Source organism: Mastomys coucha, unplaced genomic scaffold, assembly GCF_008632895.1.
Source record: "Mastomys coucha isolate ucsf_1 unplaced genomic scaffold, UCSF_Mcou_1 pScaffold21, whole genome shotgun sequence".
Lineage (NCBI taxonomy): Eukaryota > Metazoa > Chordata > Mammalia > Rodentia > Muridae > Mastomys > Mastomys coucha.
Genome location: NW_022196904.1, coordinates 178,482,062 through 178,498,656, shown reverse-complemented (window position 1 = coordinate 178,498,656; position 16,595 = coordinate 178,482,062). Strand labels below are relative to the sequence as shown.

Genomic DNA, 16,595 nt, shown 5'->3' with positions numbered 1-16,595 from the left:
AAGCCACCTACCCTGCAAAGTTCTCAGTTTCCTTCTCCGATAGATAGGTAGGAGGAGTACTGGCCACCTCCTACTGTGCTGTGAAGATGGGATGCTGTGGTACATATTTAGGACCGGAAGCTGGGTTTCCTTTCCTATGTGAACTCCTGGATGTTAGGTGGTGCTGTCTGGTACTCTACGTGGGACAGATCCCTAAATCATACCTGGTTGCATGTTACTCCAGTGGCATTTGCCCGTCCATGGGAGTTGGGGCCCTCCAAATAACGGAAGATGCGGCCCTGGCCATGAGTATTTTGTAACCTCATCCCAGTGAAATTTCTCTCTTCCCCCGCTTTCCCTCTCCCTCTCTCTCTCCTTCTCCCTCTCCCTCTCCCTCTCTGTCTCTCTCTCTCTCTCTCCCTCTCTCTCTCCTTCTCCCTCTCCCTCTCCCTCTCTGTCTCTCTCTCTCTCTCTCTCCCTCTCTCTCTCTTTCTCAGCCTGGGTTTTTGCAACTGAACAATGAATTCTCCATTTCTCCCCTTTCTTTGAGCCCCAGCTAATTATTTTCAGGCAGACTTGACTTTGGCAAGAACAGAGTCATTCCTTCCGCACTTAACAAAATGCAAGCTCGCCGAGGCAGGGATGTAGATTCCAGTTAGACTCTGCTGAATCCCACCCTGTCAGGGGACGGGAGGGGACGGAACGTGGCTAGCTGTGCCAGCTTCCGTGTGTGGCTGTATGTACATCAGGCACAAGGGCAGGGAAAGCTGACTGATTCACACATACCACCCTTAAACCGCCTTTCTCCCATCCCTTACTCAGAGTGATCCAAACAGCTCAGCTTCCACTTGAAGACAGAGGAAGCTGAGCCTCGAAGGGTAAATAAAGAAAGACAGGGTTCCCGAGGGGTTGACCTCCGGCTTTGTTCAGGGGTTCCCCACTCCTCCTCCAGACCCATCTCAGCAAACATCTTCACAACCCCAGTCTTTTACAGAAGAGGAAACTGAGGCTCAGAACATCCAGGTGTTCTAGACCTTCCTCCCACGCCACAGCTGCTCCCCACTAGCCTTCCCAGTTGCTCTGTGTTAACCCCTTAGTATAGGAAGGACAAACATAAGAAGATAAAGTCTTGTTGTAGTTACAGCTCATCAGGCTGGCTGTCCATGTGGCTTATACAGGGTGTCTCAGAGCAGCACCCAATAGCTACACAGCAGATGACTGTTTAAAAAAACAAAAATGGGGTCCACAGATAATAGGTCAGTTTTTCTAAGTATCCTGGAGTGGCACTAGGAGAAAAGTTGTGTGCTAGCATCAAAAAGGCTCATAGGAGCCCTGGGACATTCTGCCTGCCTGCTGAGATGGTGTTCTGTTCAGAACACCATCCCAAAGGCTCCTCCTCCAATCAACTGCCCCCGTACTCCTACATTACTGTCCTGGGACAGTTGGCTTTCTCACACTCTTCTGTAGCAGCTGCCCATTTGGCTTAGGCTCCACCCCTTAGGCTTACGAAGTGGAGGTGCCCTCACTTTGTTAGAATGATTCTTCTGACTTGAACTTCGCACCTTGGGGGGAAACTATTGAGGCCTCTACTAGCGGGCAGCCCAATAGCTCAAACTAGTGTTATGTGAACCCTGGAAGCTACCTCCTGGGGGGAAGGCCTGGAGCATAAGAGATGGCCTTTCATTGTTTCTGCTTTAGGGGTTCCAGCTGCCAAAGCCGCCAGAGCCCCCTTCCGTTGAGGTAGAGTACTACACCATTGCTGAATTCCAGTCCTGCATTTCCGACGGGATCAGCTTTCGAGGTGGACAGAAGGCAGAGGTAAGCCTCCTTCAGGCCTTTTTACTTTATAATATGTGTTTCATGTTTTATAATATGTCTTCTTGGCAAGGTTTCTGAGGGTCAGGCAGAGTGGGTAACAGAAATGAGCCTCCCAGCCATGAGTACCTGCAGTGTCAGGGCCACAACCAGGACTAAAGCCCAGGACTTGGGTTTCTGCCCCTCCCTCACTTGCTTGTCCCATATGGCATCTCCTGAAACATACACAGGGCTGAGCAGGAAAAGCCTGGAAGTGAAGTGCTGATGAGGGATCATTACAGCTGTTTGCCTCATCGGGAATGCTGTATTTGGGAGGGGATAGCACATGTACACACACATGCGCACATACATCACATGCACACACACGCACACACATGTATTCATACATGCACACGCACACACATACACACATGTATTCATACATGCACATGCACACACATACACGCATGTATTCATACATGCACATGCACACATACGCACACACATGTATTCATACATGCACACGCACACACATACACACATGTATTCATACATGCACATGCATACACACATGTATTCATACATGCACATGCATACACACATGCACACATACATTACATGCACACACATTCTTGCACACATGCAACACACCCACATGTGCTCACAAGCGCGCATGCACACACACGCACACACACACATATGCTCACATTTATGCACATACACACACACATGCACATGGAGATCAGTCTTGTGTACTGATCCAAGAAATCTCTTACCTAATGGAGTTTTTGTGGCCACTGGGAGGATCTGTGGGGCAATCTGGTCTCAGGTCTTTACCTCAGTTTGATTTATCTGCCTCTTCACTTTTTCACCTGAGAGACCCTTGCATGAGTAGGGGACAGGGACAATAGAACACTGGTTCTTTAGACTTAAGGACCCTTCCGAGGTTGGTTTTTATTAGGATCTAGGGACGATCTGGTAGACTTGGGGGGTTGTCATGGAGGTCTATAGAGGAAACCCACTCTACCGAGCTTTTGGCACAGACTTAGGGAGCCAGGAAACCAAGAGGATAGAAGCCTCACAAGCAAGACCAGGGTTCGAATCTAGCCTTCCACTGACCTCCCTAGGGCTTGGGCCACTTATTAAAGGGCTCAGTTTGCTGTGTCTGTAAAATAGGCTGGGACGTCATAGGGTCCCAGAGACCCCTGCAATTCACTGGCCTGCCCCTCTGCCCCGCCCCACCCCACCCCCCAGGTCATCGACAAGAACTCTGGTGGCTGGTGGTATGTGCAGATCGGAGAGAAGGAGGGCTGGGCCCCAGCCTCATACATCGATAAGCGCAAAAAGCCCAACCTCAGCCGTCGGACCAGCACTCTGACCCGGCCCAAGGTACCGCCACCCGCACCCCCCAGCAAGCCTAAGGAGACCGAGGAGAATCCTGTGGGTGCCTGTGAGAGCCAGGGCTCCCCACTGAAAGCTAAGTATGAGGAACCTGAGTATGACATCCCAGCCTTTGGCTTTGACTCAGAACCTGAGCTGAATGAGGAGGCCACTGAGGACAGAGGTTCAGGTGACAAGCGTCCCGCTCAGCCCCGAAGGGCCTCGCCTGTCTCCTCTCTGCAGCGGGCCCATTTCAAGGTGGGTGAGTCTTCCGAGGACATAGCCCTGGAAGAGGAGACCATCTATGAGAATGAGGGCTTCAGGCCATACACAGAAGATACCCTGTCTGCCAGAGGCTCCTCTGGGGACAGTGACTCCCCAGGGAGCTCCTCTTTGTCTCTTGCCATGAAAGGCTCCCCCAAATCAGATTCTCCCAAATCCTCATCCCTCCTAAAGCTCAAGGCAGAGAAGAACGCCCAGGCGGAACTGGGGAAAAACCAGTCCAACATCTCCTTCTCCTCCTCCGTCACCATCAGCACCACCTGCTCTTCCTCCTCCTCCTCTTCCTCCTTGTCCAAGAACAGTGGTGACCTGAAGCCACGTTCTGCCTCAGATGCAGGCATCCGTGACACCCCCAAGGCAGGGACCAAGAAAGATCCTGATGCGAAGGCCGGGCTGGCCTCCTGTGCTCGAGCCAAGCCATCCGTCCGACCAAAGCCAGTCCTGAACCGAGCTGAGTCTCAAAGTCAGGAGAAGATGGACATCAGCTCTTTACGGCGCCAGCTGAGGCCCACAGGCCAGCTGCGGGGGGGCCTCAAGGGGTCTAGGAGTGAGGACTCGGAGCTGCCCCCCCAGACAGCTTCTGAGGGGTCCAGGCGAGGCTCCGCAGACATCATCCCCCTCCCAGCCACCACTCCCCCAAGCGTCCCCAAGAAGGAATGGGAAGGGCGAGGCACCACCTACGTGACGTGCAGTGCCTATGAGAAGGTGCAGGACTCGGAGATCAGCTTCCCCGCAGGCACTGAGGTACACGTGCTGGAGAAGGTGGAAAGTGGGTGGTGGTACGTGAGGTTTGGGGAGCTGGAGGGCTGGGCTCCTTCCCACTATTTGGTGCCTGAGGAGAACCAGCTACCTGACCCAGCTAGCAAAGAGCCAGACACGGGAAAGAGCTCGCAGAATGAGGGCAAGTCAGACAGCCTGGAAAAGATCGAGAAGCGCGTGCAGGCATTGAACACGGTGAACCAGAGCAAGAGGGCCACCCCACCCATCCCCTCTAAGCCTCCCGGGGGCTTCGGCAAGACCTCGGGCACCGTGGCAGTGAAGATGAGGAACGGTGTCCGGCAAGTGGCAGTCAGGCCCCAGTCTGTGTTTGTGTCTCCGCCACCCAAGGACAACAACCTGTCCTGTGCCCTTCGGAGGAATGAGTCACTAACGGCTACTGACAGCCTTAGAGGCGTCCGCAGGAACTCTTCCTTTAGCACTGCGCGGTCAGCAGCCGCTGAAGCCAAGGGCCGCCTGGCAGAGCGGGCTGCCAGCCAGGGCTCAGAATCACCCCTGCTGCCTACCCAACGCAATGGCATCCCTGTCTCCCCCGTGCGTCCTAAGCCCATAGAGAAGTCTCAGTTTATCCACAATAACCTCAAGGATGTGTACATCTCTATTGCAGACTATGAGGGGGATGAAGAGACAGCTGGCTTCCAGGAAGGGGTGTCCATGGAGGTGCTAGAGAGGAACCCCAATGGCTGGTGGTACTGCCAGATCCTGGATGAGGTGAAGCCCTTCAAGGGCTGGGTACCCTCCAACTACCTTGAGAAGAAGAACTAGCAGCACAGGGTCCTTCCGGGCTCAGTGTGCTGCTTTGGCTGCCACTGGATGAATGGTGGCACTCCAGACATGGGGAAAGATAAGATGGGAGGGGGGAGGGGGTGACAACATTGAACCCTGCAGAACATGTGATCCCCAATACACCCTCCAGCTGGAAGGGAGGGTGTGATGGGTGTGCACACATAGTAGGAGAAAGGGAATGGCAGGAATGTCCTGGGCCCGGGACCCCTGCATACACACCGCATGCTGATGGACCATATGCCATTTAGCACAGGCCTCATGGGAAAAGCCTAATTGTGCCTTGGTACAGATCTGGAAAATGTCATGAGGTGTCCTGGGTCCTGCCCTGCGCAGCCACTTCCGTGGCTGGCTTCTTGCCTCTGGAAGTCATCCTTGCATTGCCCTAATGATGTGTTGGAGATTGTGTTGGTTTCTAGGCCACCACCGACCACTGGTGGGTGTCCTGGAGAATCACCAGCTCTGGGGCTTGGCAGTGTCTCCAAAGAGCTCAGCCCTTTCTGGGGCCAGGCCGCAGCCTATGTTTGATAGTTAAGAGTTCCCAGGTGCCAACAAGGACTGTCTCCTCTTGCTGTGCTGACTTGGCCTGGCAAGGAGAGCCTGCCCTCCTTGGGCCACATGGAGGACAGTGTGGTAGTTGACCTTGAGGATGCCACCAGGCTCCCCCTAATCTAGAGATTGCTTGAGGGTTTCCGGGTAGGCGGTTCCTTTTGCATGTTTGGGAAAGGGTTATTGGTTGGAGGTTATATATCAGGCGTTTGGTTTGGGGTTTATTTTAGTTGTTTGGGGGCCCGAGGGGCTCAGCCTCACATAGGAGACGGGGTAGTGGTGGGTGGGGTTTTTGTTGAAGTCCGTGGAGGGATGTTTTATTTGGATTTTGGTTTAATGTCTTTTGCCTTTCCATAAACCAGGTTGTTTGTTTAGGTTTCCACTGTGTACACAGTGCCCGAGCATGGCACCTCAACAGGGAATTGGGGACTGGGTAAAGCCAAGTCCCTGGGCTCGGTGAAACAAAGTGTTCAGGTTCCTGCCCAAGAGGGAAAGAAGATGTTGTTAGAAGCCAGCCTGCTGGGTGGCTAATCTGCCTGCTTCTGCCCACTTCCTCCAACCTGGGCAGAAGGGTCAGCCCGGAGCAGACACTGCCCACTGCGCCCTTAGCCTGCTGGCAAGGTACCCAAGAAGTTGGAGGACTTTGAAGCCAGGAGCCAACTGTTTCCAAGCCTTAGGGGCAGCGCCCCAGGTAACAGAAGCAAAAGAGTGGAGTAGAGACAGTCCTCTGCCTGCTCTGGGTTGTGAGTCAATGGTTGACATTTCAGAGGGGACCCTCCGGAGAGAAGCCCGGCAGTGTCCTTCCATGCCAGGAGTGGATGCCATACGTGCCTTTGACTTGGGACAGATCCTGCCTCACGGCCCCGTGGCTGAGCTGCCAGCATCTCCCCCGACGAAGGGCTGCTGGTTCCAACAGACACGGGAGGAAGAGTGCCCCTCACCCCTCCTCCCAGGCAGGTCTGCCTTCAGCTCTCAACCCTAACCTCCTGGATCCCTAAGCCATGTTCCTCCCACAGCGGATGCAACCCGCTAGCTTCCTCTGTCAAAAGCCCATGGTGGTGACATTGTTCTATTTCTTTTTCTGTGTTCATGAGTTTGTTTAAAATTGAAATTAGTTTTTTTTTCTTCTGCTGGACAGTATTAAATAGAGCGGGGTTGTTGAATTAATCTGCTAGATTGCAGTACTAATGATAGTGGTATAGTGTCTTCATGATATTATTTGTACTTATTTGAACAATAATGATAAAGAAGTGGTTCATTATTTCTTAATTAATGCACTTTAAATAAGGCGGAGTGGAAAGAAACCCGGAGAGCAAAGTGCATTACTTAAAGATGCAGTATATACTCTTCTCATTTTAAAACAGCACATATTTATTAAAAGAGGAAAAAAGTAATTTATGACTATTTAAAATAAAATTTAAAGTAGAGTGGCCATCAGGTGAGAGGACCTTCCAGTAGCTGTCTGCCAGGGGGAGGCCCACAGCCTCACTCCTCAGATGTCTGCATTGAGCCAGCTCCATGATTAGTGCGCCCGCCAGGCACAGAGCATCTCAGTTGGGCTGGACCACCGGGATCCCCAGAGCCAGCTTTTCCCACCTCCCCTGTTCTTGTCACATCCCAAAGGCCCTCTCCCAATCCCCATGTCCTGAAATCATAGATCCTCAAAAGTGGGGGAGAGTAGGGGGGGGGGTGGGGAACCTTAGAGGTCACTCCATCCTGTACTTCCAGTTACCTTAGCCCGAGGACAGGAAATGACTTTTTCCCAAATTGCCAAACTAACGGCAGGTTCCTGCACTGCATTGATACTGTGTTCCTCCCCTGGCCCTCTAGGTTATTGTGTGGTCATTGTGTTTACATTGTAACATCCAGCCCCAGGGAAGGCTGGGAGTTGCTCAGGCATCTGGGAAGAGTGGGGAATGTTGCCACCTAGCGTCAGGACGGAGACTTGGGCGAGTAGTAGTCATAGCCAAGGTCTCTCACCATCAACCCCACCCATCAGGGCACAGCACAAACCCTGCAAGCCCAAAGAATACTTGAAACAAGAGGGTTGCATGCCAGGCCTTCCCAGACATGACCAAGGGATGCCAGGCCTCGTGTCCCTGGGTCCTAGCCCTCCCCAGGCGAGAGGGCCTTTCCCTAGAGCTAAGGAGCTGCTTTGTGATACTGGACAGACGGCAGCATCGGAGGGAAGGGCCTGGGGCTCTGACTCACCTGGAGGAAAACAAGATTGGACTAAAAGGAAAAAAGAAGTGGAATCTCAGAAATGTCCAAACCCAGTTTTCCATTCGTCATGATTGAAAATGTGAAATGACATTGTATTGCTGTGTACTGCAACTTTAATCAGAATGAGCCCTTCTGAGGTCATTATTGAGGTTTATATAATGCCCGAAGATGCATCATCTGGTGCTTTGGTTCTCTTTCAGTTTAAAGACCCTTTTCTTGTATCACAGGGGTGGAGGGAAAGTCTTCAAACCTTATCCTTTGTCAGTAGCAGGCCTGGCTCCACTGCCTGGCTTCCCTGTGTTCTCACCGTCGGGGAGCAGGAGGAAGCTGGTGGTGGGGTGTCCATCAGCAGCAGGTCCCTGTTTGTCCCCCAGGGCTCCCTTCACAACTGGGGTTCTGTCTGCAAAGGCCTCATCCTCTCACCCCAGCCTGGCCCCAAGGGTTCCCCTTTCTCACTCCTAATGGACGAAGGCATTATATAGAGCCCTCGTAGGCACTTTGAGATGTTAGAGACTATTTTACTGGCATTTATACCCTTCGCTTCCTCAGCAAGGCATGTTACAACGTTCTATCATCTAAGGAAAAAAAGACAAGGGAATTTCAGTCAAATGGTATTTTCATATGACTAGTACTTGCAGAATAGATGTAGAGTTATTTAAGTTGTAGTGTTCTATTTTTAGGAAGGGGTGGGGACCAGGTGAAATCACCCCGACTTTTTCTGGGTTTGACTAATATATAATTTCTTTCAGGCTACTCTCATCCCCTGTTCCCTCCAAAGACTTTGCATTCTCAATAGAAAAGGAAAACAATCTGAGACAGGAAAAGTGCAATATTACCAAGAGGGATTTGGGTCAGTGGAGACCATATTGAGCCTGTCTGCAGAACATGGGAGGAGTCATGGGAGGTAGCCACCAGAGGACAGCCCATCAGTATTGTCCACCTAGATGGATGTGGCATGGTGCTCTTGACCTCCTGGGCCCGGTCCCCAGAGCAGAATGAGGACGTCCACTCCTGTTCTCCTGTTTTGCAGTCAGCTGTTCAGAGAGACCCGCAGCCCCCTCACCCCAGCCTCCTGATGTGTGTGGGCTATGAAGCTATGGATGTGTGTTTGAGTCTTTCTAGAACTGTAAAACCTCAGTTCAGCTTGTGGACAGGAATCCTGGCCGTAAGCAAACATCTGGAGGGCGGGTACTTTAAGCCCCGCTTACCCAGTGAGAGCCAATTCCTACAGGCTTGCAGTAGGCCAGGGGCCGAGTCCAAGCCACCCGTTCATCTCAGTGACTTGGGCAAAAGGCATGAGCCTGCCTCTGATAACAGGAACTCCCGAGGCAGGTGCACACTAGCCCCTCTCATGCAGCAAGGAAAGAGGCAGGAAAGGACGGCTTCTTGGGGGCCGGGAGCAAGTCCCAGGACTCTGCTCCCCAGGATAGCAAGTGCGGCCTTGCTGGCGTGTCCCGTTTATATAGTACTGTAGGCCTGCTGCTCAGACCCACCTTGTGTGAATTTCTGTAGGGAGAGGGACGGGCCCCTTTTGGTGTCTCTCCCTTGGAATAGATATGGCTGCATAGCCAGTCATTAGAATATCTATGCGGCCCTCTGGAAAGACAATAGCCCACATCACTAACCAATTAAGATTCCCTCACTTTTTTGAGGGCTAAGAAAGTGTGTGTGTGTGTGTGTGTGTGTGTGTGTGTGCCGGTGGTAATTTTCATGAATATGGAGAGTCCATGAGTGTGTATGTGTGTGTGTGTGTGTGTGTGTGAGAGAGAGAGAGACAGACAGACAGAAAGACAGAGAGACTGGTGGTAATTTTCCACTTGAACTAAATAGCATGGGGTTAGAGGAAATAAATACTGGGCAGGCAGTCTCCATTGAACTAGTCCTTGGCATTGGGCAGGTCCCAAGGAATTCACAGCTTATGGCAGCATGTGTGTCATTCACACGATTCTGGCTGGAGAGTGCAATGTGTCTTTTAAAAAAATTTTTTTTTTGTAATTATTTTATTATTTAGTTGGAAACTTCACACTGGTATTAGCAGAGCTAACAGAAGCAGCCCAGGCCATTGTCCCAGACGCCAAGATGAAGCCACAGAAGAGATACTGCTGATTGTGGGAGTGCTGAGGTGAATGCATTAGGGCACCCACCTGCATCCTGTCCTTGGTCTGTGAACCCCCGAGGATCCATGAGCTGCTGGGTGTCGGTTTGTTTCTGAAGGACAGGCAGGCTGGCAGGTGGAGGGGTGCTCACGGTGAGACTGTAGGACCTGCAGGTGTCCACACAGTGGTGCCTCCCGTCTCCACAGCAAGCCTTAGACCGCTTCCTTTGAGTGTGGAAGGCTCTTCATGATCATTTGAGATTTTTGACTAAGCCCCGTTTGAGGTAGTCTGATGGTCTCATGTCCCTGTGCTTCCTAAGCTCAATGCTGAGAGCCTATGACAGTTAGCACTGCTGGTCACTTTGCTCTGTGCATCTGGGTCCCCAGGCCACACAGTAGCTACATTGGTGCTTGTAGATTGAATGGAAGGGTTTTTCCAAAGTCTTGATCCCAACCTGGCTGCAAGGGGTTGGCATGTGACACACACCCGCTTCCTCCCCTGTCTAAATCTCAAGTGGCCTTGGCAGTCAGTACCCTTCCCTCTTGCAGTCCTAGGACCGCTGTCTTAGTGCGGGGCGTGGGGAGGGCCTCCCCGTGCTGAAGGTCCCTGCCTTACTCCAAGTCTCATTCTGGACAATCGGCTGTATCTTTGGAAGTGTGAGAGAATTGTGTTAGTGCAAACGGATGTATCTGGCATGTTGGAAAGCTAGCGGGAGGCATGTTGGCAAGAGGAGGGCGCATGTTTGGAATTACTGGGCTTACCGTCCCTGCATGGGGTGGAAGCTTCCAGAGATGTCTTTTATGTAGGTGTGGGGAGGCTGAGAGAGAGTTTGGAGCAGGAAGGAGTCAGTTCTTGGTGATTGCAAGCAAGAAGTTTGCAGGGATTCTTGTTACTCACCAGCCAGAGAAAACTCGCTCACTGGGCCCAGCCCGGGCTTCCAGTATTATTGTCTTACGGAAGAGGTGCTGCAAGTCATAAGCCAATCTTTAGGTCTGGGGGCCCAGTCCCATCCCAGGTTCCCCATCGTTTTTGCCCAGTGCATTTTGTCCAATGCAGAGCTAGCCTGTCAAACCATACAAGCTAGAGACCACTGACCATAACAGGCCACACAGTAGGGACCCAACACCCCACGCTAGAACTTAAAAGCCCAGGCCTATGCAGGAGGCAGGTGACCTCATTTGGACATTGATTCCCAAGACTCCGGAACCTCTGGTTCTATGGCCTCCTATCTGCCAGTCTGACCAGGTGAGGGCACCAACCTCCTGCATGTGCTTCTACGGAGGCACACTGCTTCTGAGTTTACTTCAAAGGGTACCCAGTTGCCATTCTTAGATTTACAACTTGTCTCCTGCAACAGAGGACATGGGTGTCCCTACCAGTTACTGAGAGGCCTGGAAGGAAACTCTGAAGGCAGATGTGAGTGGCTTCTGCTACTGTGTGGTGAGAAGGAGCAGGTGGATGTCACTGGGACTCCTAAATCCCAGGGACTTCCTGGTGCCCCAGGCAGCTTACCGAGGTCAGCAGGAACCCTTCTCCCAGCTTCTCCCTTCCCCACCTCAGCAGAGGAATGGAGACAAGGACATTGGATGCAGCAGGGGTCCATGCGGTGTGCAAACACATCTCCAGGGTCCTCGGTGGTGCTAAACTATCTCCATGTTTCTCATAATTCTAATAGTGGATTGTTTTTATAAGTCTCATCACAGACATGTGGTGTCACCGGGGGAGGGACCCAGCCCCCCTGACCTGCCCTTCTCCAGGTGTCCTTTATCACTTGGGTGGGACTCTTTGGTCTATAGAAATGACCTGTCTTGGCATGCTTCTAGACTTTAAAATTTGGATTGTTTTGTTTCATATTTTGTTTATGTTTACAGGCATCTTGTATTTCCCTAAAGACTAAATAAAGTTTTTGGCCTCTTTAACGAAACAGAATGGTGTGATTCTCTCTGGCAATGGAGGACCCATTCAGGTGACTCGCCCAAACCGCTGCCAACTCGAGGACTGACCATGGGATGGGATGGAGGGGGAGGGGTCGGTCACACAGGAGCTTCCCACTTGCAGCCAGCTTTCTGGGAATAGCCAAAGCTGGGCCCTTGGGCCTTAGCTAGTTGTGTTAGTCTCTAGTAAGCAGGAAAACATGGACCTGAGTTCAAAGACAGGCTAAGACTATGTGGCCAAAGTCTCCTCCCAGGAAAGGGTGTGGTAGGTACCCCACCTGTCTCTGAGGCCTGGCCATGCCGAATGTCTACAGTTCTAACCGTGGGCCCAGACTATGTACCTCTAACCAGCCCCAGCCACAAGCTTGACCCATCGCTCCCCTATTAGTCTCTAGGTGGCCATACTCACCTCACAGGATCTCTGGCCTGAGAGGAAACAGCAGAGCAGGTGTGTAGTTTCCCTTGACACCCTACCTGACCCTGTTCCCCTACCCACCCACCCCGGATGCAAAGTCCTGAGATCACCAGCAGGGCTGCAGCAGCTTCTCAACTTAAATGGCTTACCTGGTATTATGGACCCCACTGTGTGAGCCCCATGCCATGCTCCGAAGGCTGACTCTAAGGCGGCTTCTCTGTTACAAGCCCTTTAGGACTTAGGGGGACTACGGTGACAGTAGAGAGAGACTGGGGCTGTTGGTGATAGATAGCCCTTAACCACTCAGGCGTGACCAAACACCGGTTCCCCTGACAACCTCCAGACGCACAGCACAGCCCTCAGGCTGGTACGAAATCACCTTTATTCACAAACACAGTGACCCAGTTCACAAGGGAGGCAGTGCTACCTCTGCACTAGCAGAATGGACAATGGCTTCTTTTCCCAGCTCCAGCCACACAGCTCTGTACTAGGCATTCTCCATCGCTAGGATGAGCCCCAGCTAGATGGGCTACCAGCTCCAGTCTGAAGGCGTCCACCAGGGCCAGTGACTGGAGAGGCGAGGCTGAGCGTGGCCCAGATTCCCCAGTGCAGGCAAAGGCCTACCCTGGCCTCCATTCTCCACACCTCCCTAGTACATTCCTCTGAAGAGACACCTGAGAAGAACTCCCAGGAACTACACGGAAAGTGTTCCACCCCCAAACTTTTACCCAGAGGGAAGCTGGAGTTTGGAGGGGGAGGGGCTGCGGCCAGAGCCACATGACTGGCCAGCAGCCAGGACGGAGACCCAGACCCTACCTTTCAAGGCAGAAGCCACCTCTGAGGATATAAAACCAGCCATATGAGGGCCAGGGACCGAAAGGTCAGGAGGGCCTAGGCTAAGACTCCACAGTAACCCAGAACAGGCAGGCAGGACTACAGGAGCCATAACCCATAAGAAATGGACACCCCTTAGTAGAACCACAGCCTGGCTTTCAGGATCCATCCTCCCTCTTCTAACAGGGTCTCCATTCTGGTCCCTGACCCACATGTTGACAACTTTCCCCAACCTTCCAGAACTTCTGATGTCTTTATAGAGATGGGTACCCTGGATCCTACCACACAAATGGGGCTCCCATCCAGGGAGGAAGGGTACACAGGTGGATGTGGGTGGTTCCCACCCAAGAGAGGTTTATCCACCTCGTGGGAGGCCTTCAGCCTGGCATTCTTCCTCAGGGTTTGCAGGACTGTCCGTGAGCCTTGTGTTGGGGGGTGTTACTCTTTGCTTCACCTGGCAACCCCCAGCAGTAGCATTTTAGGAGACTCCAGGTTGGAACATAACCCATACACAAAACCCATAAACCAAATAAATAAATAAATTAAACTAAGGAAAAGGGCTGTCCACAGGCCAGAGGACCCCCTCACCCCACTGAGGGCTCCTGTCCCTCCTGGACACATGGTGGCAGGATCAGCCCAGGCCAAGGCTGGCATTGAGATGAGGGGGGACAGGCCTTAAGTGTGGCTGTGGACCTGTTCTTTTAAGACCCTGACATCAGAAAGGCCCGCGTCAGCCTGTACCGAAGGGCACCCTGGGAAACGGCACCAGTGAGATGATTGGCGAAAGTCATGGCAAACGGGGAGATCCTGAACGTGGCAGGTCGACCCAAGGTCAAGGACCTAGGATCTGGAGTCTGCCGCCTGTCTGTTTACCCACTCCGGCAAGGAGAAAGAGACACGGCACGCAGTTTGCAGCTGCCCAGGGTAGGAGGAGTCCATTGGCCTCCTCCCCAGCTGCCCGGGGGGGGGGGGGGGGGGGGGAGCTACACATTCGCTAACTCTCTCTAAGATGCCACAAGGCTGCACAACCTAGAGATCTGCCCCGATCGTGAGGGATGGCAACAAGCTGAGACTCTACTTCGGCCCCTCAGCATACAGAAATCTGGGTAAAGAGGAGAGAGACAGTGGGGTACCTCTCTCCCCTCCCCTCATTATGAACTGCTTGTGCCCCCACCTCCCTGCCTGAGACCCTCTCAACCCAAACCTTCGGGGACCTTGGCTTCCCATGTTTAATGGAAAAGGAGGAAGAGCTTGCAGACCGTAGAAGGAAGGGGCCCTGTCGGCTTTGTCCTCGGCTGGTGCTGGGCTGCAGTCCGCAGAAGTGGGCGTGCAGGTGGGGCTCCGCAGTGGGCTAGGAGCTGCGGTAGGTCTTGATGATGTCCTTGATGGGGCGACGGCAGATGGGGCAGCAGGCGTGCAGGGCCTTCTTGAGGCGCAGGCCACAGGAGTAGCACAGGCACATGTGGCCACACGTGTAGATGACTGTGTCCACTGCGTGTTCATAGCAAATGGTGCATTCATCGCTCCATTGGCCCATACCTGGGGTCACCGGGGTCACCGGTGACTCGGGCAGGCTCACAGGTGAGTTGGGGGCTGTCCCTGAGAACAAGAGCACCAATCAAAAGGGAATGCGACCCAGCCCAGCATGGGGCCTTCTCGAAGGAGAAAAGAGCCCCTAGGCTCAGTGTCTGTCTGCCACTACGGAAAGCCACCTCTCCACACTGACAACCCACCTTCCTGCCCAAGGAAGGAGCTGAGCTCCAGCAGCCGGGCTCTGGCTGCTCAGCCCCAAACCAGGGCCAGAGCGGCAGTAAGAGGAAAGGAGGAAAGGGGCGGAAGGACTTCCTAATTCTTTCAATCCTCCCGCACTAACGCTTGGCGTCCCCTATGTGCACTTTAAGAAGTCGCCTGGAGGATTGGATACCCTCTTCTGGGATCTGTGGTTATTTATACTCATATATCCATAAGCCCCACTACACGCACACACAAACACACACACACTTTAAATCTTTAAAAAGAAAAAAAGGCGGGGCAGTGGTGGTGGCGCATGCCTTTAATCCCCCCAGCACTTGGGAGGCAGAGGCAGGCGGATTTCTGAGTTCGAGGCCAGCCTGGTCTACAGAGTGAGTTCTAGGACAGCTAGGGCTATACAGAGAAATCCTGTCTCGAAAAACCAAAAAAACAAAAAACAAAAAACCACGGCTACACATCTGGAGAACCCTGTCAACCGTCAAGAGGCTTGCTGCTCTTCCAGAGGACCTGAGTTCAGTTCCCTACACCCACGTTAGTTAGCTCATAACTGCTTCTAACTCTAGCTGGGGGATCCAGCACATTCTCTGACCTCAATAGGTACCGCATGCCTTCATGCCTGCACATTCATGTATTCACATACATGCGTGTGCACACACACACACACACATTCAAAATTTAAAAATAATTACAAATAATTTTTTTTAATAAAGTAAAAGCCTTCTTGTGAGTACCCCAGCCCCCAGCCTCTCTGATCCCATCCCTAATGCAGGCTTCACTGTCCCTCTCTATAGGACGCAGGGAGAAGCACTGACACACCCACAGGGCCTTGGTACTCACCGCCAGCAGAGCCACCTAGGGGCCCAGAACCGCAGGTGTTGAGCAGGGGGTCAGAGAGGCGGCTGCCCAGGGCACTGGGTGAGGTTGGAGTGGAGGCAGGCGAGCAGGGGAGAGATGGGCCACCCCGTTCAGCCATGATGGTGGAGCCTGAGAAAGGGGATGGCCACACTGCCATTAGCCTAAAGGAGAAAGCTTCAGTCCTTGCCCCACCCCCACCCCCACAGAGAGCTCCTATACCTGCCTAGAGGATAATCACAGGCTGGGGCAGGACTGCACAGACTGGTTCAACCCCGACCCATGCTCTGTGCCCACCTCTAGGTCTGGAGGTAGCATCATGTTCTAAATCAGCCACAATTTCCAAACCATCTTCTGCCACCTCCTAGGTCCCTTTGACCTTCAGAGAATGGAGTCCCCCATGTCATTGCTTCCTACCTCAGTCTCTGTCAGAGCCCTGCCCTCTCTACCACAGTGCCTTGGAACCACCCACCTTCTCTACACAGGCACCCTGGTCCCTACATTCTGGTCCTGCAGCCTTGCCTTCTCTGTCCCCCTCCTTCCTGTCTTCCTCCCACAGTCCCTCCTGGGGGTTCATTGTCCATGTATGAGACTGGGGACAGTGCCATTGCCCTCAAAGAGCTGACTGCTCAGGGACCCTCTTGAAGCTGCCCTCAAGCCTAGTCTCTGGGGAACCATGGCCCCCTAAACTCCACTGCCTGTGGTTATTGACCTGCCATGCCCAACCACACAGCCTGAAGTACTGCCTCTTCTTCGCCAGAGAATCCAGCTCTGTTTCCTAGCAAAACCGTGAGCTCGCTGAGAACAAGGAGTCACTTGCCTGTGACTTTCCCATGGGCCCTAAAAAAACGTTCTGCACACAAGCAGGTGCATTGTTAGTGGTAACTCATGTCGGCGTCATTATTCTTTTCTTTCTTTTTTTCTTTTTTCTTTTTTCTTTTTTTT

General features: G+C 52.7%; 2 protein-coding genes across 6 annotated transcripts in view; one reads left to right on the top strand and one right to left on the bottom strand.

Moving 5' to 3' along the window:
- Positions 1 to 11,787, top strand: part of Sh3pxd2a (SH3 and PX domains 2A) — a 210,116-nt gene extending 198,329 nt beyond the window's left edge. For all 5 annotated transcript variants that reach the window (XM_031390612.1, XM_031390609.1, XM_031390611.1 and 2 more), the window contains 2 exons: positions 1,678 to 1,797; positions 3,028 to 11,787. In XM_031390612.1, the coding sequence (XP_031246472.1) occupies positions 1,678 to 1,797; positions 3,028 to 4,977 (2,070 nt within the window). In that variant the 3' untranslated portion in view covers positions 4,978 to 11,787. The remainder of the gene's footprint in view (positions 1 to 1,677; positions 1,798 to 3,027) is intronic.
- A 788-nt stretch (positions 11,788 to 12,575) lies between these two features.
- Positions 12,576 to 16,595, bottom strand: part of Neurl1 (neuralized E3 ubiquitin protein ligase 1) — a gene marked incomplete at its 5' end in the record, with an annotated part of 20,758 nt that continues 16,738 nt past the window's right edge. Inside the window, 2 exons of the mRNA XM_031385008.1 lie at positions 12,576 to 14,645; positions 15,636 to 15,782. Of these exons, the coding sequence (XP_031240868.1) occupies positions 14,398 to 14,645; positions 15,636 to 15,782 (395 nt within the window). The remainder of the gene's footprint in view (positions 14,646 to 15,635; positions 15,783 to 16,595) is intronic.